This window comes from Pelodiscus sinensis, chromosome 3 (genome assembly GCF_049634645.1).
Source record: "Pelodiscus sinensis isolate JC-2024 chromosome 3, ASM4963464v1, whole genome shotgun sequence".
Lineage (NCBI taxonomy): Eukaryota > Metazoa > Chordata > Testudines > Trionychidae > Pelodiscus > Pelodiscus sinensis.
The window spans coordinates 12,261,458-12,283,056 of NC_134713.1; the positions used below are offsets into that span (position 1 = coordinate 12,261,458).

Here is a 21,599-nt window from a genome sequence, read left to right on the forward strand (position 1 = left end):
TTTTTCTTAACAATTCTCTTTCACATACATGCAAAAGATTTTATTCTAATCACTGAATTCTAAAAATCTCCAAGCACACTGTGGTGTTAAACAAAATACAGTCCCACTTTCTACCATTCATTACAGGTGCACAGATCCATTTGTCACTGTTCTGTACTAGCAGCAGAGTAGAATTTGGCTCAGTGTGCATTCTGACTATCTGAACACCACACAATATTTACCTCTGCAGGAATAAACTAAGAGCCAAACTCAAAGCCCACTGAAGTCAATAAGAGTCTTTTCAAGGACCAATACAGGCTTTGTATCCTCAGTAAGGGCCTGATTCCAAGCTAAATTAGGGCAAAAATCAACAGGGAAAGGACATTTATTGTTAGAATGACGACAAGGGAAAGAGTTAACAATATATATTGGTCATTGGGTGCAAACAGTGTTTTGTGTTGTACAGAACACAGTGATGGTCCTTGCTCAGAAGGCTTTTTAAAGTCTCACCTAACGCCCTGTTGCAGAGAGTTGGACTCCGTACAGATGTGTGAGTGAGCCCATACAGTTCCCTTAGCAACATCAGGGCCTAAATTGTACAACCAAAACAGATTAAATTAGCACAATGTACCCAACAAAGTTCCACTAATCTGATACAGTTATTGCACATTGCTTTAGAAATTGAAATATTTAGTAACTTTCAGGTTAATTACAATAGAGTAATATAATATTATTAAGGCTGAGCGGGTACATTTATAGTTAATCCCTATTTGCAATCACTCAAATTTTCTAGAACAAACAAATTCTAGCACAAAACCTCTTCTATCTGATTTTAGCAAGGAGGGATTTTTTAGAGAGTTTCAAGAGTTTCATTTGTAGATCTCATATATCACTTGAAGTTAAAATAACAAAACAAAACACAATCCGTGAGTCTGTTTTGCAAGTTTGAAGCTGCAACACACAGGCATCCCAGCTCTGGAGATAGATTGGAATTCGTGTGCAATGTATTTTCAAATGTTCATAACTGCTGCAAAAAAAAATGTTTAGAGCTAGCACATAGTGTCATTTTCTGCTCAAGAGGGATTACTGATGTTTCCAATGTGATGTTGTCCTTTTGTGGGGAATAAACCCCAGAGCAATTATGTTAAAACCACAGGAAAGAAGTTTTTCCATGCTCATGATTACAAAATACCAGAACAAATTTGCTCAAATGTTCAAAACTTAAAAATATATATACACACAATTTTAGACAATGACCACACATGAGACTATCATCTCTAGAGGTGACTGTTTCAGGACCTAAACAACTAAGAACAGAGGGTGACAATGGAAATTGTCTTGCAGATGTAACAACCAGAGATCACTATAACATACCACTACCAAAATCATGCAATATTATCAGGAGCATAAACCAAGTGAGATAAGATCTGATCACCAATTTAGTGCATCATACTATATAAGTTATTTTTTTCCTATGGAACTTAATTCTGTAGTTCTTAAGTGTTTTGTAAAATGTCCTTTTGGGGGACAAATATTTGTAAAAGTGATCAGTAGTCTTTACTTAATACTAAAATTATACAAACAAGGCTATTACAGTGTATCAAATGTGGCAGCGGTTAAAATGTTGTGTATTCTAAAAGACACTTTTAATTTGTTGAACCACTTGCTTTAAAAGTGCTTTTTCCAGATTTTCTTTTTAGGGGTAGGTATTTTTAGATTTGTGCAACGGCCAAAAAAGGTTGGCATCTCGCATGCTGCAAATCATTAAAAGAAAGCAAAAGTTTTCCAGACTTTTCTTGCACGTTCCACAAACAGCATGGTGAGGCTTTCATTGTATTATAAAGCCAGGGGCTAATTCTGCAGCCCTGGAGCATCCAAAGCTCAACAGAAGTCAGTGAGGGTACGTCTAAACTACATGCCTCCGTCGACGGAAACCAGGGTTACCTGTGCCTCGTGAAACCAGGGTTACCTGTGCCGATCAAGAAAGGCTTCTTTGTCGGCGCGGCGCGTCCAGACTGCCCCGATCTGCCGACAAACAGCTGATCGGCAGAGCGGGGCAGCCATTTAAATTTAAATGAAGCCGCGATTATTTTAATCGCGGCTTCATTTCCCTCTGCCGATCTGGCTAATCTACATGCCTCCGTCGACGGAGGCATGTAGTCTAGACACACCCTGAGAGTTTTGGCAGCTCCAAAGGATCACTTTCATTTTTCACACATTTCATTCACAATCATTTGGCTTTAGTTTAGACACAGGGCATCTGCTCCTCTGGTGTAACTCAGGAACATTCCCGCAAAGACAGAGGAGTTATGTTGATTTTCACGAGCTGAGGATCTGGTCCAGAGACCCCAATTCACTATTGTTCTGCACTGTGTGCATTCATTTACACCAATGCAAGGTATTACTGTTCCGCTCTGCTAAGGCTTACCAGCCACTTTGCACTGGCCCAAGTGAACAAGCAGAACAACTATGAATTAGGCCAAGGAGACCTAATGTTCAAAGCGTAGGCCTTCTACTTTGTGCCCCAAAGTCACAGTGAGCTTAATGAATCTGTTCCCTAAATGCCTGGGTTGTGGGTGCAATCTGTGAGATACCTACACACTGCCAATGATCACACCCACAAGTTGCAGTTGTATAGAGAGGCTGTTTTAAATACCACACCCTAGACAAGCAGGCCCCGCTCTTTAGATACAATGATGGGCATGACATTACAACTACTCAGTGTACGTACAGCATTTGAATCTATTTAAACTCTGTTTTAGGCACAACTACATTTGGGCACCAACAACACGCCGAAGTGAAACAGAGCAATGGTCCCTCATGGACAGAAGCCGGCAAAGGAACCAGTCAGCCAAGTCAGTTGTCATTGTCGGGGTTTATACTGAACCCGGCATGCTCCCATGGGCTGCTGTGTCCCCACTAAATGGAGAGGGCTCTGCAAACAGATACAAAAGCAGTAGAAAGACATGATCAATACACACTTGGGTTAGTTTACTGAACACAGCCCTGCTCTTGGTTTGCTTTGACATTAGAGTAATCAGCATTGTGTCTTAGAGATTGGTTTTGCTTTGCTACACAGAGTGCAGAACCAATATTATGGCCAATGCTTATTCCTACTGAAGCCAGCGGGAGTTGTCATTGTCTTCAGTGGGAGCAGGTGTTGGCTCCCATGCTACATATTATGTGGCTCTAATACAGTGCAGGGCATGAGACTTTCTGGAACTCTAGGGGACTCAGTTTACTTTCAGTGGCATCATTTCTTGGCGTAGCAGCTAGCAGGTGCAATTCTCTCCAGTGGGAGTCCAGGCACCAGTGCTGCCGTAGTCAAAACTGCTGGCCGAGGTATCCTGCCCATGAGGTATCCTGCTCTTTCCCAGGCTGCCCTGCCCTGCCCACCAAGGCATTTGTGGCTGTGCACCATCGGTAGAAACACAGGCTGTCGTCTGTGGGTGTTCTGCTCATCCGCTGGGCAGCACTGGAACCTCTCCTGAGTGGCCGCCCAAGTGTGCACCTGACAGGGAACACTGCTCACTAGCAAGGGATATTTAAGACTTAATAATGATCATATAGTGCCATTGGATGCTTGCAGGGCAAGAGGGCACAGGGATGTTCAAGCAGCTCCCAACATGCTGCATTCCAGGCACTGGGCCTATGTGTGAAGAGAGTTGCCCCTGGTGGAGCCTGGAGTCTGGGTATGAAACTTTGTGCCCTTTCTGCAAAGGAATGCAAACCCTTCACCTCGTATCAGAATGGGTAGGAATGTGAATTCATTGGTACTGTTATCTTGCTTTGCACCTGGTGTCCTTTTATTTGGGCGCATGAGTGCAAAGGCAGTGGAGAACAAGTCCCTTGGAGTTTCCCCCACCTGGGACTAACCTTTGAGCATGTATGTAGGGGCAAAGGGACATTCAGTCATAAGATTATGTATGGAGTGACAGTTAAAAACATTTCTATGTCCTCCACCCTGTACTAAGTATCTGCTCATTCACAAAAAGCACAACGTCATTAAAAGAAGCTGTGATGAGTTTAGCCATCCTTGGGGCAAAATGCCCTCTCAGCTGCATTGCTGTAAATCCAGAGTAGCTCCATTGGTTTCAGTGGAGTTACTTTGGATTTACACAGCTAGAAGTGAGGGAAGAATTTGCCCCACACACATTTTATAAACAACGTGACAGACAGTCACAGTTGAGAATAAACAAGGTTCAAAGATTTCAATTAAACATACAAATATTTTACCTCCTTTGGTACTGGGTCCAAAAGAATCAATTCATATTTGTAAAGTAACAGAACAACTAGCATGTGAACCTCCATTACAGCCAGCCACCTAACAGACAAAAGAGAAAACTGTCATGTATCTGGTGCGACCATGCATATTAGCATAAAAAGCACACAAGCCCCAGGCTTGAATTTTCAGCTCTCTCAGGTTTCCGCTATGCTCTCTTCCTCGGTTGAACCTTACCCAGGGGCTCTCTGAAGGACCAGATCCTGCCCTTCTATCAAGGCTAAACGCCAGAGTTTGCTTTGCCCCAGGAACTTCTCTGTGGGTACGTCTACACTAGCCCCCTAGATCGATCTAGGGAGGCTAATGAGGACGACCGGAACTGCAAATCAAGCCCGGGATTTAAATATCCCGCGCTTGATTTGCATGTTCCCGGCCAGTCGCCATTTTAGAAATTGACTAGCCTGAAGTAACTGCCCGCGTCTACACGCGGCAGTGAAACGGGATTCCGATTTAAAGCCCTAACTTGAATTAGCTGGTATTCCCCCTGCAATGAGGTTTACTAGCTAATTTGAATTAGGGGCTTTAAATCGGAATCCCGTTTCACTGTCGCGTGTAGACGCGAGCAGTTACTTCGGGCTAGTCAATTTCTAAAATGGCAACCGGCCGGGAACATGCAAATCAAGTGCGGGATATTTAAATCACAGGCTTGATTTGCAATTCCTGTTGCCCTCATTAGCTTCCCTAGATCGAGCTAGGGGGCTAGTGTAGACGTACCCTGTGTCTCCCCCAGCCTTTTGCCACAGCTCTCTATTCAGGAGAGAATCCCAAGATTAGCTCTGTCCCGGGCTTCTGCTTCCTTTCCCCCTTTGTGCCAGCCAGGAAATTCTTCACTGGCTCAGCAAGAGTCCTATTCAGGCCTCCCCATGGCCCAGGAAAGGAATTCAGATTTGTTTTCCCTTTTACTGCCCTGTAATCTGGCTTCTTCCCTTTAGAGTAAACTCCAGCTGGGCTTCATCTGTAATTGGGCCTGATCCATCCGCCAGGTGCACAGTTTCCACAATTAACCCTGTCTGTACCACGGGGGGTACACAACCCAGCACACTAAACCTAAATCACCCTTCTTGCAGATTAAGCTGTTCACTTCTTGTCCTACCCTGAGTGATTGTGAGGAACAGTTGAGCACCATGCGCTTTAGAATGGCCATATACATATTTGATGAACATCATCAGATGGTGGGCAGCTGGCTTTGTGGGCTGGGGAGGTTGTTCCATGAATTGAGGGGTGGGGTACAGCATGGAACAAAGAAGAGGGCAAGAAGGAGGGTTGCTGAAGGAATGAAAAGGGATTTGATGGAGGAATGAAAAGGGATTTGATGGAATATGGCGTTTGAGCCATGAGGCAAGGCATAGCTTTACTGGGCACTGAAGCAAGTACTGGAACTTTAAACATAGAGGAGCCAGTCAAAAGATTCAAAGAGGGAAGTGATATGATTTGACTGATGGGCAAGGAGGCTATTTTATCATGAGGGATGAAAGAAGAGGTTTAGACTAGAGAAACAATGCTTAAATTGACAGCATTTCTGACCACCACAATCCCACATACGTAGACTAGCATGTCCTGTAACTGAAGTAACTGTCCACTGATGAAAAGACATTAGGGCTATGTCTACACTGCGCAGTTATTTCGCAATAAGCTATTCCGGAATACTTATTCTGAAATAGCTTATTTCGAAATAGCACGTCTACACTGCAGAAACCAAGGCAGAAACCCTAATGTAGAGGTGCTATCTCAATTTACAACCCCAAGAGGAATAACTTAGAATGGCTCTGGTGAGGGGCTATTTCGAAATAGCAGCAGTGGAGCATCTACCCACACATTATTTTGAAACAGCTATTTTGGAATAGGCATTATTCTTTGTAGGATATGGTTTACAGAAGTCAGAATAAGCTGTCCGTTATTTCGAAATTATTTTGAAATAATGGAATTGCTGTGTAGATGCTCGCATAGTTATTTTGGAATAATGGCCGTTATTCCGAAATAACTGTGCTGTGTAGACACACCCTAGGAGAGCAGCAGAGCTGGGCTGACTTCTGTCTCCCAAGATGCGGATCCCTGACATGTTGGTCTTAGACTCTGCTTTTATCTTGCAACTAACTCTACTTTTCCGGTGTGGGCAATATCTTAGCTGACCAGTTCTGGCAAGGCCCACAGAGTATGGACCTATGCTCACTGACCAATGCCAGTACATCAGGAGCCAAAGTAAGTGGAGCCCCACAGCAAGGGAGCTGTTCTGTGCTGAGCTTATGAATAAACAAAGTCCAGCTGTTTCACTGACCTTCCTGGACACTGATGCTTCCCTCTTCCAAATGCCATGAAGCCATCCAAGAAAGCATTCTTCTCTAAATTTGCCTCTTTCCAACGATCCTGTGAGAAGAAAACATTTTTTCCCCAAATCAGCCTTGTATAAATAAGCTTAATGCTATTTTTCCAGGCTAAAAATGATCTTGGATGGCTAATCCTGGCATACGAAGCTCTCTTCAACCTGGTAAGATTGTGTGGCCACTGTATTGCTAGTGCATGGATTTGTAATAGGGTATGCTAAAAATCCTAGCGGTTACACATGCTGCGGGCTTTGCCATATAAAGTATATCTATATGTTCTTTATACTGCAGAGCCCCACACAGCTGGGATCTGATTAGATGAAAAAGGAGAAAAGAGAGCAAAATAAATATATCAAAATAGGCAACTTACAGGTTTGAATGTTTCAGGATCAGGAAAGTATTTTGTATTCCTGTGTGCCCAATATGGAGATACCATCAGCATGTCACCTGCAGGGATGGTGAAAGTCTAAAAGCAAGAGAAACATTTCTGAAGCAAGGAAATCGAACATTGCAAATTCCACCTGCTCCAAAAACATACGATTATGAATGCGGCTGGTTCACCGAGGACAGAATGAAAGACCTTACTAGAGAGGAAGTGCTGCTGGCAAAGCAAAATTGTGAAAATTGTGATGCAAGGGAAAAATGGGTTTGCACTTTTTTTGTTATTGCTGCTGCTTCTTTATTACATATAAGATAGGCCTGAATTTTTAAATGTGGTCTTCTCCCCTGACTCTGGCTGAAGGACTGTATCCAACAGCTGGTGGGACTTTGCCAATCTGTTTGCTGAACTTTACCCTGGTACAGACTGGCCTGTACATTAGTGTGGTATTCCTCAGTTCCTTCAGTCAGAAAGTGAAGATGAGAGTGTGTTGTGGGAGGAAGTAAAATCATTCTTAAACAATGGGTTTAAATAATGTTTGGGATTCCCTATCCCTAATTCATTATGTCCAGATACATTTGGGATGGTGACTTCTGAACGGATCACAATGCACTGACATCCATGCAAAAACAAACCTCACCTGAATTTTCAGTGGATTCACCACTTTCTTAGTGATTGCACCTGGAGACCTTAGCCGAATGGCTTCCAAAATGCACCATTTAATTAAAAGAAGCTTCTTCAGGTCATCTTCAGATACTTCAATATTCTCTTTACCTGTTGCATGATAAGAAATAATATTGTATGAATAAGGTAATACAAAGTACAAAATTCCACACGGGTTATGAGGTTTCATCATGCACTGAAACATTTTGCTAGAGGGCTTCTGGTAGTGTCTCCAGAATTTCCAGTGTTGTCTCTGCCTTGTCTAGAATGCATTCCTCCAACAGTGTAATGTAGTTTTACACTCTGGCTGGCTAAGCCGCCTTGTTATTGTTTTAGCATGTGAGGGTTTTAACATATCGGGCTTTCAGACTTGTGATAGCTCAACAACTTGACAATCTGTTGATGAAAATGGTGGTTTTTCAAGAGTATGTAAATTTTTGCCATTTTTGACCAGTTTGGGTTTTAAATCATGTTGAACTGTGTATGTAGATGGATACCAGGACCTAGTGGATAACACACTGAACTGGGCCTTAGGGCACTTTGGTTCTCTTCCTGGCTATGCAGGTGACCTGCTGGGTGACATTTGGCAAGTCACTTCACAACTCTGCCTTGGTTTCCCTGTTTGAAAAATAGGGGTGATGATACGGACCTCCTTTGTAAAGCACTTTGAGATCTGCTGATTAAAAAGTGCCATAAGTTAATATTGCTGTGCAGTATCCCCCTGGCCCTTCTTATAAAACCCATCTAAATTCACAGAACCTTAAATGTGTTACATTCTTTATAGCCCAATCACATGACCGTGATAGCTGTGTGTTTTTCTGCTCCCCTACTCTTTTTTATTGTACCTGTGTTACGACCCTGACTTACTGTGCCACTCTAAATTTAGCTGACATGCTCTTTGGGAAGGGAGCTTTGGCTTCTTCTGTGGGGCATCCAAGCACAATTTTGAGCACTAAAACAACAATAATAATTAAGCTCTTCAATCCCCATCCTGTTCTTTATTTAATTCCCTTAATTTTGCTGTATGTACATAGAGTCCATTGCAAGACAACTGGTATTTGAGAAAGTTTGCAGATCTTACTTTCAGATACTATGTTAAGCTCACAAGGTCTCAGGAGAGTTTAAAACATGTAAGCAGTTTGTAAGGGGTCTATTGAAGGCAAAGAAGCACTCTGCGAGAACCACAGCGTGAGATAATAAAACATCTTAAAGAGAAAGGCAGAGAGACCGAATGTACAGCAAGGCAACATCACAAAAATACTCTGTGGCCCAATAGCATGCAATAGCCTTCAAGAAAACCAGCCATCTACAAGATTTCTCATTGGGCACACACACAAAATGGGAAGAGAGGCTTCATCAAATGCTAAATAAATCATACATTGTAGGGGGCATAAATGGTTCACAATAATCAGACCAAAACAAGTAGAACTTGCAGCATTCCCCGATCGCAACCAGCAGAGAACATATATAGACCTCCAATACAAGGGAGTTCTACAAGTACATTTCTTTGACTAAGGAAATCCTGCTTTCCACTATTGAATCAGTCCTTGGAAGCAAGATCAGAACAGTCTCAGCCCAAATTCACTACCTAAGCAGGGACACAAGGAGTTTGCCTTCAGGAATGAGCTGAGCCATTACAGGCACATTCGTTCACCCTTCCAGAGAAGGATTGGGTAGTGCTTCCTAAAAGACATAGGATCGTGTATTAAACATGGGGCTTAGAGCCAGGAGGTCCAGAATTCTCTCAATTTTTTTCTGGCGCTGACCCTAAGAATGCTCCAAACATTTCCAGACGTGACTCCACTGAAGATAATGGAGTATCACAGTTTAAAAGAGCTTTGAAATCATAAGCAAGCCTTGTTCCTTTGACAGGAAACCCCTTAGAAGAGAACAAGCACATGCCCTTTAGATGAAGCACATGTCATTTAGAGAAGACCGAGGGGGGACATGATAGCAGTTTTCAGGTATCTAAAAGGATGTCATAAGGAAGAGGGAGAAAACTTGTTCATCTTGGCCTCTGAGGATAGAACAAGAAGCAGTGGGCTTAAACTGCAGCAAGGGAGGTTTAGGATGGACATTAGGAAAAAGTTCCTAACTGTCAGGGTGGTCAAACACTGGAATAAATTGCCCAGGGAGGTTGTGGAATCCCCATCTCTGGAGATATTTAAGAGTAGGTTAGATAAATGTGTATCAGGGATGGTCTAGACAGTATTTGGTCCTGCCATGAGGGGAGGGGACGGGACTCGATGACCTCTCGAGGTCCTTCCAGTCCTAGTATTCTACGATTCTATGAAGATATAAGAGACTTGACCCAAATGCTAGGCTGAACCCTGAAGAGTCAAATCCTTAAATCCTTGCTGCATTCTTCCTCAATTCATTCTCAATTTCGTTCTTGCATTGACGTCAACAGGTAGTTTTGCTTGAGTAAGCAAGGAGCAAATTCTGAGTAAAGATCTCAGGGTTTGCCCCCATATTATTAGCTATTATTTGCATTGCAGTTATACCTAGAAACATCAGTCCTGGTCCTGTACCCAGTGGGCTTGGCACTGTACAGATACAGAACACACTGTTATTTTTTAAATGTATGTTCTAGAACACGACAGTCATTGATTTCTCGTTTATTACCTGCTTTGCCAAAAACAGAAACTATGTCCTCCATGATGTTCTTGTAAATAGAAGGGTGGGACAGTATAAATGCCAAGGTCCAAAATGCCACCTAAAGAGAGATTCTGAAAGAAGTTACCTCAGAAATACGGAGCTGTGTTAAAGCTAGTAAAGATCGCACGTCACAAGAACGGGTTAGAGACATACCCGTCGGCATTTACTTAGGGGATATTCTATACTAAGGATATACAACTTCTTGAAGTCCCTTCCAGCCCTATATGTCTATGATTCTAAGTAAAAAAGCTCACAACCTCCCCAAGTTTTACAGGTATTTGAAGTGGGCCCCTCCCTCGCTGAAAGCAGCTGTGGATAACACTGTATGACAATTTGTGATTTCTATTGCTTCACTGCAGACGTGGACAGTGTGTTAAAGTTTCAAAAACAGCTAAGCTATCTGAGAGATGGCCAAAGGCCCTGGGGTAATGAGCCAGAGGCTCATCCCACATATACCTTTGTGAGTCAGAAGTAGGTATTGAAGTCAGTGGAAAGCCAGCGTGAGAGTCAGGTGATATTAGCGAGAGTATAATGCTTAAATACACTTGCAAACCAATGCGTTGCAATTTAAGTTTTATCTGGAAGGAAGGGCAATACTATTGGGCACACAAAACACGGGTGCGCCTGTTCCACATAAAAAGGCTTTCCTTATACTAAATGAATGTGCACAATTATCCAAGTCCTTTTGCGAGTGTGGGATGACTTGTGACCCCTGGTGCACCCCCTTTGGCACCCCACTTCTCTTTGCCCAGCTTATAAACAGACCCATACAAATCTTTTTATCAAAGAGCACACCCATTTGAAGGGAGGCATTTATTATTAACAAAAGCCATCAGCACAAATAGGAGCTAACTCAAGCAGTATTTAAACACCCCTTTTTATGGCAGTATAACTTATATTGCTCAGGGGTGTAAATAAGCCACCCCGCTGAGTGACATAAGTTACTCCAGCCTATGCGCCAATATGGACAGTGCTGTGTTGGCAGGAGAGCTTCTCCATTCCACATAGATATCACTGCTTGTTGGAGGTGGATTAATGAAGTCGATGGGAGAAATCTCTCCCGTCAGTAACAACACTAGGCAACTTACATCAGTGTAACTATATCAGTGCCACTCCATCACTGTAAGCTCTCTAGTGTCACCACAGCCACAGATACATCTGGGGACATTCGTCTCAGGCTCAGTCTAACTAGTGATCTATGTTTCCTTCCTCCAGGAGACTCTTTCCTGCCTCTGTAACCAGCCTGCTTTTGGAACCCTTTCCAGTTCCTTCTCTAGGGCAAGTCTACCCTACAAAGTAAAGTCGACCTAAGTTATGTCAATGTCCAGCCAGAAGTCAGCAAAACACATCCTTGACAGAAGGGCTCGCACTGGCTTAACTGTCATCGTGGGATGGCTTCTGAAAGGCAGCAATACTTGATGCAAGCAATGTAGTATCTAGAGGCTATGTCTACACTACAAGATTTTTGCGCAAAACTGGCCGTTTTCTGCAAAAACTGGCAGAGCATCCACACCTCAAGTACATTTTTGCACACAAAAAAATACAGTAAATTGTCCGAACAGAGGGCTTTTGCTGGTAGAGTTATTCTTCTCCCTACAAGGAATAACTCCTTTTTGTGCTACAGCTCTTGTGCAAAAAGGCGTGTGTGGACACTCCGCAGGGGTTTCTTGTGCAAAAAGGGCCTATGACAAAAAGCACAGGCCACCACTGTTAATGGCAATTAGAGCTTTCTTGCGCAAAAGCATCCATGCAGTGCGGACTCTCTCTTGCACAAAAGCACATCGCTTTTGCTATGTGCTATTGAAGTATGGACGCGCTTTTGCACAAGACATTTTTGCAGAAAATCTCTTCTGCAAAAAGCTTCTTGTGCAAAAACCCTGCAGTGTAGCCAGAGCTACACTGTGTTGACATTGCATTAACCTAAGTGCGACCCCTCTCATGGAGGTGGAGTTATTAAGTTGATTTAGTGGGTGAATTACATCAGTGGGAGCTGCATTGTAGCGGAGATGCTTACAGACTTAGGCCCACATGAGCCGCCTCACATCAATCTGTCTCTATAGAGTAGACTAGGCCTTGGTTATTCCTTTCCAGTCTTTCCCTAAGCTCTCCTCCTTGGAGCATTGATTTAGCCTCACACTTTCTCTCCTTAAACAGCGCTCTTCTCTGTCCTGTGAATCAAATCATCTTGTACTCAGCTGCCCTCCATGCAGCTGACTTGTGGGCTAGTCTGTTGTGAGGCCTTTGCCAGCTGCTCCCTCTTCTAAATTAGCTCTCAGGGCACTGGGCAGGTCAGTCTTTCTCACTGATATCCCCTGCCGTGGGCCCTGGGAGGCAGCAGACAGTATTTATACTAGTTTCTCTCTCCCTGATCATTCCTCTTTGGTGGAGTGAGAGAGGAATCTTGGCTCACTCCCTCTGCAAAACACCCAGCCCAGAGTCCTCAACGCTACCGTGATGGGGGTAATGCATGTTGGAGGTGCTAACGTGAAATGAAGTGGAAAACTGTGGGTTAGATGATATGCCCAAGGGGCTTGAAGTGGGCAATTAAGGGTAGCCAGTGGTCTGCTATGCTACAAAAAATGTTCTAATGAGCCCGGGGTGGATGAGAGTGCTGCGGGGCCCAGGGCAGCACCGTGGGGCCCCGGGAAGTGAAATTTTGCGGGGCCCCCTCCTTTGACACGGCACATGCGCTGTGGCATCACGGCGCATGTGCGGGGCCTTCAGGAAGCGCGGGGCCTGGGGCAGCCGCCCCGCTCGCTCTGCCCTAAATCCACCGCTGAATGAGCCCTAAAACCAGCATCCCTGTTGAGTCCACTATTGTTAGTGTTTAGCACTGTACGATGGGGTGTACAAACTAGGGGTGTTAAAATGCAGTTAACTGACTAGTCACATAGTCGATGGAATTTCCATCGACAACTCGACTTGTCGATAGACACGTCTGGCATTTCTCCTGTCAAGGGCTGGGGCTCTTGTACATTTCAGAGGAGGAATGTGGAACTCCGTGTACAGCATGGGGCCAGTGGGAAGTCCCGCTGACTCGGGGCTAACTATGGGTGCCTGCTTTGAAATATACAAGAATTCCCAACGCTGAGTCCCTAGCTGACCCCGGGCTCCAGGCTGCCCCTTTGAAATGCAGAAGCGGCGTTTCAAAGGGGCAGCCAGCGCACAGCTGACGCCAGGCTCCATGGCGCTTTGGCGTTTTAAAGGGGCAGTACCACACAGCTGGGCTGAGCTCCAAAGGGAGCCGCTTAGCTCAGTCAGAGTGGCTGGAGCAGGGGAGCAGTTGTGTGGTCTAGGCCTCTCCTGAGAACCCACCAAGACCCCACACTGTGGGGCCCAGGCCTCATAACCAGGCCACCCCAGGCCTTTCAGGTGAAGAGGTCAATGGCAAAGAGATACAACTGCGAGAGGAAGACCCATTGTACTACAGACAGAGAGGACTCTAGGAGGGACTCAGAGGCTACTCATTGATGCCAAGAGAGGAAGAGAAGCCAGGGTAGGAAGTGGCCCAGGAAGCAGGCGTAGGAGCACTCTTCCCTCTATTATTGTTTCATTGGTACCTGGGCTGGAACCTGGTGGAGCAGGAGTGGCTTGGGTTCCCCTACCCACAGCTAGTGACGCTTGCTACTGGGTTCCCCTACCCACAGCTAGTGACGCTTGCTACTGGGCAACCAAACCCAGAGTGTTGCCACCAGACAGTGCTGCTGGGACAGGCACTGAACCCCTCCTCCCACGGCCACCCCAACAAGGGGTTGTGCAGGGTTCCTTTTATTGGGGAAATAAATCAGATATGGAATGATGTGGAAAGAGAAAAGAAAGTGTTCCTGCAGCTGTCATACTTACAGGCATAGCGTTCGCTTGGGACGCCCAGAGCAATAAGAGAGCATAATTGGGAGCTAAATGTTTTCCATGCACGTTATCCAGGAGATGCTGAAGGACTGTCTGTGGTAAGTAAAAGCATAAATATACACAAACACATATTAGTGTCGGAAGGTATGGTTTTCTAAAACTCAGATACAGCATTAACATAAGAACATATAAGAACATAAGAACGGCCGTACTGGGTCAGACCAAAGGTCCTTCTAGCCCAGTATCCTGTCTACTGACAGTGGCCAGTACCAGGTGCCCCAGAGAGGGTGGACCAAAGACAATGATTAAGCGATTTGTCTCCTGCCATCTCTCTCCAGCCTCTGACAAACAGAGGCCAAGGACACCATTTATCCCCTGGCTAATAGCCTTTTATGGACCTAACCTCCATGAAATTATCTAGCTTCTCTTTAAACTCTACTATAGTCCTAGTGCTCACAGCCTCCTCTGGCAAGGAGTTCCACGAGGATTAAGCCTAGTTCGAACTTACTAGTTCGAATTAAGGGCTGTGTAGACCCTTACTTCGAACTAGTGGGAGGCTAGCCCTCCCCAGGTTTCCCTGGTGGCCACTCTGGCCAACACCAGGGAAACTCGTCTGCCCCCCTCCCGGCCCCGGACCCCTTAAACGGGCACGGGCTGGCTACGGTGCCTGTGCCAGGTGCAAGCCTGCCAGCACCCAGCCAGCAGACCCTGCACCTGGCATGGATTGAGCCACCCACCCGATGCCCCCCAGCCCTCCCCCTCTTCCCGGGACCAGGCTGGCGGCTCCCGGGAGCTTGCCCGGGACCGCAAGAGGCGGGCACCCGCCTGGGCTAGTGCGGACATTGTGGACCTTGTCCACGATCTCCGCACTAGGCACAGGAAAGTGGCCGGCTTGGGCAGGAGAGCTGCCAGCCTGGCCACCCAGGAGCAGGTGTGCAAGAGAATCAAGGGGGTCCAGTGAGACCCCCGACCCTGAGCACTGAGCTTACAATGGCCGTCCTGGGTCAGACCAAAGGTCCATCTAGCCCAGTAGCCTGTCTGCCAACAGCGGCCAACCCTAGGGACCCTGGAGGGGATGGACCAAAGACAGTGACCAAGCCATTTGTCTCGTGCCATCCCTCTCCAGCCTTCCACAAACCTTGGGCAGGGACACCACTCCTACCCCCTGGCTAATACCACTCCATGGACCCAACCTCCATGACTTGATCTCACTTCCCTTTAAACTCTGTTCCAATTCTAGCCTTCACAGCCTCCTGCAGCAAGGAGTTCCACAGGTTGACTCTTTGCTTTGTGAAGAACAACTTTCTGTTACTAGTTTGAAGCCTGCTACCCATTCATTTCCTTTGGTGTCCTCTTGTCCTTCTTTATGGGAACTAATGAAGAACTTTTCTGTATGCACCCTCTCCACCCAACTCCGGATTTTACAGACCTCTATCCTGGTCCCCCTCTGTCTCCTCTTTTCTAAGCTGAAAAGTCCCAGTCTCTTTAGCCTCTCTTCATATGGGACCTGTTCCCAACCCCTGATCATTTTAGTTGCCCTCCCCTCTCCCACCCTCTCTCTTCCCCTCTCCCACCTCCTTTTCCCAGTCTCCCCCAGTTTTGTTCAATAAAGACAGATTCCATTTTTGAACACAATTGTCCTTTATTTTGTACATCAAGAAGGGGGGCTAGGGAAGGGTAAGTGGAAGGAGGTGAGGGAGGAATGGGGTACGAGCCCCCGATGGGGAGGACTGGGCTGGCTCTGCGGGCTTCTGGGGGTGGAAGCTCTCCTGTAGCCCCCCAATTGCCCCCTCTCTCCAGATGGCAGCCTGCGGCAAGTCTGATGGCCGAGTGCTGTGATGTGCCCAGTGTGGGTACTCCGGGCACTCCAAGCCAGGACTGCTTTGCAAGCGGGACACCCCTGAGAACTGTCTGTCCGGGGTGGGGGTCGGGACCCTTTAAGCACAGCCCTCGGCTAGCCTGAGACAGCATCTCCACGCTCTAAGTCCTCCTCTGATGCCCTGCCGGCACTGCTTCCGGCCATCCTTAACCCCGGTTCAGGGTCCACTTAATGTGGACATGCTAGTTCGAATTAGCAAAACGCTAATTCGAACTAGTTTTTTAGTCTGGATCTGTTAGTTCGAATTAGCTTAGTTCGAATTAACTAATTCGAACTAAGTTAGTTCGAATTAACGTTGTAGTGTAGACGTACCCTGACAGATTTACCTTGGAATCGCTCTCTGGCCGGCTGACTCTCTCAGCATCCGACACCACATTTTCAAACATTTTTAGAAGCCATTTTTTGGATTTAGACCAGTTGCTGTGAAGAAAAAACAATAGCTAAGGAATGATTTGAAATGCACATGCAGGCAGCACAAAGCCACTTCACGTTCATGGAGGAGGACTCTTCATTTTCCCTCCAAGCCTTCTTGGCACACCTCAATAGTATTCCACTGATGGACAGAGCTGATTTTCAGTATCATGGGGTCAACTGGAGTCAACTGCAGCTGTGGATGCTCAGCAATACTGAACCCCACAGTAACTAAACAAATGGTCTGGTGGCCAGAACAGGAATCTGACACTCAGCACCACTGGGCCTCCAGTCTGAGAAAACAAGGTGTCACATTATTGGATTTTAAGGGGAGCAGCCAGATCACTACTGCTACCTCGGGGGAGGGGGGAGGTGTTTGCCCCAAAGTCTGTACAAAGGCAGCCATGTGAGGTGTCAAATGAAAGCTTATGTTCTACTGATTCTATGTATGCTACTCATGTACTTATATGATGTCTGTATGTGGAGTTATGAATATGGACTATGTGCTGATACTGGCTTGCACTGCCTGTTATAAAGGAGGATTGTCCAATGAATGACTATGTTAATTAGCATGGCCCCAAGGACAATTGCTCTCAAGGTGCCCAATACACACCTAAGGAATACGTTTGGGAACATGCAAACCAGCCAGGGCATAATGGCCACCAGCATGTGAAACACAAACAGGTCACTTGACCATGTGGCCTGCTCTGGCTAGGGGTACGCAGAGAGAGATACATAAGTGCCATGAGGTGGACTCCATCTTGTCTTGAATCTTGCTACCGCTCCCAGAAGCAGCCTTGTGAGGGACAGAGAGCTGGGTAGGATCGTGGACCCATCCTGACGTAGGATGTACATCAGAGACTTTTAAGATAACAATTATAACATCTCTGCTGAGAGCCTGCATCAAGAACTTGGTGATTGGTGCATGTACTGTAATCTCATACCTTCCTCTCATACCTTTTCTTTCTTTTATTAATAAACTTTTAGATTTTAGATTCTAAAGGATTGGCCCAGCTTGATCTTGTGGGTAAGATGCAAAGTGTAAACTGACCGTGAATCTGTGGCTGGTTCTTTGGGACCGGAAAGACCCGTTCGGGGCAGGTGAGTTTGGGTTCTATAACCCCTCACCTGTGTGCAGGCCCAGGGCTGATTGCAGCACAGGGAGAGCTGAGGTGTCTGAGGGGTTTTGCTCGCGAGGCTTCCTGTTGGCCAGATTGGCAGCTGGAGCACTTGTGTGTGACTGGTTTGTGGCCTATTTGGGAAAGGTCTCCAGTCTGGGGCTGTAAGGAGCCCTGGTTTCGAGTAATTCGCTCTGAGCGGATGCCCTCAGCTGTGCCCAGACCTGGCCCAGTCCGTCACACAAGGGTCTGATTTTTAGAGCCACGGAGCACTCACAACTCCCATCTGTATGCAATGAGGTCTGTGGGTGCTGCCTATGACAAAAAATCAGGCCCAAGATGTCTCAAGTTGGGCACCAAATACCAAAATACTGGTCCAAGACAATAAAATGACAGGATGGGACATCTTTTACAAAAGCCAGCACAGATGGCCTGATTCTCCTCATGCAGTGGTGCAATTCCATTGATTTCAGTGGAGTTGTCCAGGTTTACACCAGGATAAGTTAGAGGAGAATCAGGAGTATAATTTTCAATGGACAAAATTTAGAGCCCAACTAACACTGCATTTGACTGAAATGGAGTTGAGGAAGAACATTGTTTTCTGAGGAAATGCTTATAGCGTTACTAGGGGAATAAGACACTTCTAATAGATTAGCAAGACTTGCCCTAGTCTCCCACCCACTCCGTTACCTCATAAAATACGCAGGCATCTGGGATGCATATTCAAAATCCTCATCATACTTCTGAAAATGCCCTTCAAACTCCTTCATGTCACTCTTGTTTGTTGGACAGACACCTTTTCCAAACAAGATATTTATTGTTGCTGGATACATGACAGACCTGCAGCCACAGAAGCACAGGAGCAACAGGCCAATGGGAAGTTGTTCTGACATCTTGTCTGGCATGTTTGATTATCAACAGAAAAATAACTCTGGAACTTTGGAACTTTAACTTATGATGAAATTCTAATTTAGGATGAAATTCTAATTGAGGATGAAATTCTCCCTGTGCAGAGGGGGACAGTGGGACTTAAGCCAGCAAAACAATGTTTAAGTGGGACCTTCATTAGACTTTGCTCTAGCCCTCAGCTTGTGGTCAGATTTTACCAGTTGGTAAGCACTTACTCACCCAAGTAATTACAGAATGGCTCTGTGCATTGCACTGCCCTTTCTACTCCCACTCTCAATGGCCCATTATCCATCAGTCCGATTCCAAATGAGCTTCCTTGTTAGACTTCCCCAGACAGAGGCTGCACCCACTAGAAACCCTTCTCCTGGGTGATATCCATCGCAGCAGCTTACAAATGTAGTCCCACCCCTGGGTGTAACACAATCCCATCCCGAGTCCTGCTAGTTCAGGAAATGCTTTTTCCTGTCTTTGCCTCAGTCGCAGAGTGCTGATCTCTGCTCTTGCCCCCTGCTCACAAACCCAGTGGATTTCATTTGGGGGTCATTAGAGCTGCGAATTCCTAGCACATCATCCCCTGAGCTCCAGGGTTGGTTTTGTTTGCTTTTCTATTGGTCATGAGCAATATTTCTCTGCTGTCTCTCTGCAGCCATCTGCTGGCCAAAGGCACTTCAGCTCTAAGTGAGCTATACAGTGTAAACATTTTTTAACCCCATATGTATTTCAGTTCCCATTTTATAACCAAACGAACAAAAGGCACATAATAAAGGTGTACTACCCAAGACTGATTATAGTCTCCTTATCACAGGCACCAACTCTTGGAGCTCCCATTGAAAAAAACTTACCAGGGAACTTAGCATCCACCAGCAGCCAGTTTCTCCCCGTCTCTCCCAGCACCTGCCACCTACCTCGATCAGCTGTTTCATGCATGCAGAAGGTATTAAGGGAAGGCAGAGGAGTGGGGACTGGGTGTGCTCAGGGGAGTGAGGGTGGAACTGGGCAGCAAGGGGAAGGGCACAGGCAGAGGGGGCAGAAAGAGGCAGGGTGGGACCCGGGCTTAGAGGAAGAAGTGGTGGTGCCTGGGATGAAGCAGGCGTTGAGCACCCTGAGACAATGATAAAGCCAGCACCTATGTTTTTGTGCAGTTGGTTATCATAGTTAAGACCTGCCTGGCTTGTTAAGTTTGAGGCTATGCCTACACTGCACACCACTGGCAGGACGGGAAATAGAGAATGTGTAATTATAAGCCTCTGTGAAAAACAAGCTGTGTCGACACTGTGGTGTGTAGCTATACACATCAGCAAAAGGCTCTGGTAGGGTAGGGGCAATGGAAAAATACCATTCCCCACAGCCTAACCTCTACCAGAATCTTTTCCTGCTGGCAAATTCTTTCCCTGAAGCAAGGCAGGGATAGGGACCAGGGTGACCTGGAAAAATTGGAGAGTTGGGCGAAAAGAAATCTGATGAGGTTCAATAAGGACAAGTGCAGAGTCCTGCACTTATGACAGAAGAGTCCTATGCACTGCTATAGCAGCAGTTCTGCAAAAAAAGGACTTGGGGATTACAGTGGACAGGAAGCTAAATGTAAGTCAGCAGTGTGCCCTTGTTGCCAAGAAGCCTAATGGCATATTAGGCTGCATTAGTAGGAACACTGCCTGACGATCATGGGAAGAGGTTATTCCCCTCTATTTGGCACTGGTGAGGCCACATCTGGAGAACTGCATCCAGTTCTGGGGCCCTCATTACAGAAAGGAAGTGGACAAATTGGAGAGAGTCACCAGGAGGGTGGTGAAGTACTGGGATGGTATTGTGACAAAGTCCTGGCTGGGATGATTTAGTTGGGAATGATCCTGCTTTGAGCAAGAAGTTGGACTAGAGGATCTCCTGAGGTCCTTCCAACTCTGATATTCTCTGGCTCTATAATACTGGCACTGCTGCAGTTACTATTTAGGTAGCAAAGAACATGGGTATCAGTTCAACAGAGCAAGATCGTAAACGTCATGTACCTTATTAGATCGCTGAGATTCTCCGTTCCTGAAGTGCCCAGGTGGTCCATGTGCTCATGTAATTCTTTACACAGAGTCCCAGCAAAGAGGTACAGTCTAGAGAGACTCACTTTTCCCTTTATCGTGAGATAGAGTCGAGTATGGTTCCGATAAAAGATGTCTGCAGGAATTGAAGCTTTAAATACAAAAAGGGGGGGGTAAGGGCAGGAAGGTTTTGGAGAAAGCCGAGGTACATTTTAAATGTAAAAAGTGTCCACTTTGTATGTTACTTGTCATACTGGTTTAAGTTTATTGTAATCTTCCTCTTCATGGGCGAAATCTGTACCTGCTGAGATTTTATTCCTACAGCATTCATTTCTGACCTTGTAAAGGGCTCGGCAGCGGTTAACACCCCAACCCCACTAAGTTTTACTTCTTCTACTGAGTATGGAACTTCCTCCTTCTGTCTTGGAAATAAACATACCAGACAGAGACTTCTCCTGATTTATGTGCCAGGCAGTTCCCAAGGCACATTTTTGAGTGTTCTGTTGAGAGCATACAGAATCACTGCTCCATTACCTTCACTGACCACCTGCTAGGTGTGGGGCAGGGGATTTCAAGAGTTTTTGTTAATCTATAAAGCTTGAGTGGTCTTTGGAGCTAAGTGTTTACTGCTCAACAGTCCCCCTTACTTTCTTCTCCACAGCAGGTGCCGCTGTGCACTCGGAAGCCATTTCCCACACTTGGGAACAATAGTACTTTGAAGGGAAGGCTGGTGGAGGTACAAAGACGACCCCACAACCCCACCAGGTCCCAGCTGAAGGCTTTAACACCAACAGGCCTGTAAGCAAGAGCTCTAGCCAGCAGCCTCACCAGCCCTTAAGGTGAGAGTAGTGGCTAAGTGTGGAGAACAGACCCCTGACTAAGTGTGGAGTGATAGGTGCCTTTTGTTCACTTTGATAATTGTTTCCCTTTATTTATCAACATCATCAACAACAACAGCCATGAGCTCAATGCTGGTTGGTGTCCGACACCTCCCTCACTATTTCCTTCCATCTTTGCCTGTCCAGTGAAGAGTGGCTTAGTTTCTATAGACTAGCTCCGCACTAATCTGCTACAGGCAGTCCCCGACTTACAAACGGGTTACGTTCCAAACACGTGGTCGTAAC

General features: G+C 45.9%; 1 protein-coding gene across 2 annotated transcripts in view; it reads right to left on the bottom strand.

The window, feature by feature from the left end:
• Positions 1 to 346: 346 nt before the first annotated feature.
• LOC102457950 (24-hydroxycholesterol 7-alpha-hydroxylase-like) overlaps positions 347 to 21,599 on the bottom strand; it is a 36,958-nt gene continuing 15,705 nt past the window's right edge. The window contains exons 3-12 of one of the 2 annotated variants that reach the window (XM_006120675.4): positions 20,452 to 20,626; positions 18,230 to 18,379; positions 16,337 to 16,430; positions 14,126 to 14,224; positions 10,250 to 10,340; positions 7,602 to 7,735; positions 6,953 to 7,048; positions 6,537 to 6,625; positions 4,216 to 4,303; positions 347 to 2,914 (exon numbers count right to left, since the gene is read on the bottom strand). In XM_006120675.4, coding sequence (XP_006120737.1) covers positions 2,843 to 2,914; positions 4,216 to 4,303; positions 6,537 to 6,625; positions 6,953 to 7,048; positions 7,602 to 7,735; positions 10,250 to 10,340; positions 14,126 to 14,224; positions 16,337 to 16,430; positions 18,230 to 18,379; positions 20,452 to 20,626 — 1,088 coding nt within the window. In that variant the 3' untranslated portion in view covers positions 347 to 2,842. The remainder of the gene's footprint in view (positions 2,915 to 4,215; positions 4,304 to 6,536; positions 6,626 to 6,952; positions 7,049 to 7,601; positions 7,736 to 10,249; positions 10,341 to 14,125; positions 14,225 to 16,336; positions 16,431 to 18,229; positions 18,380 to 20,451; positions 20,627 to 21,599) is intronic. The other variant, XM_075923386.1, reaches the window with a different exon arrangement.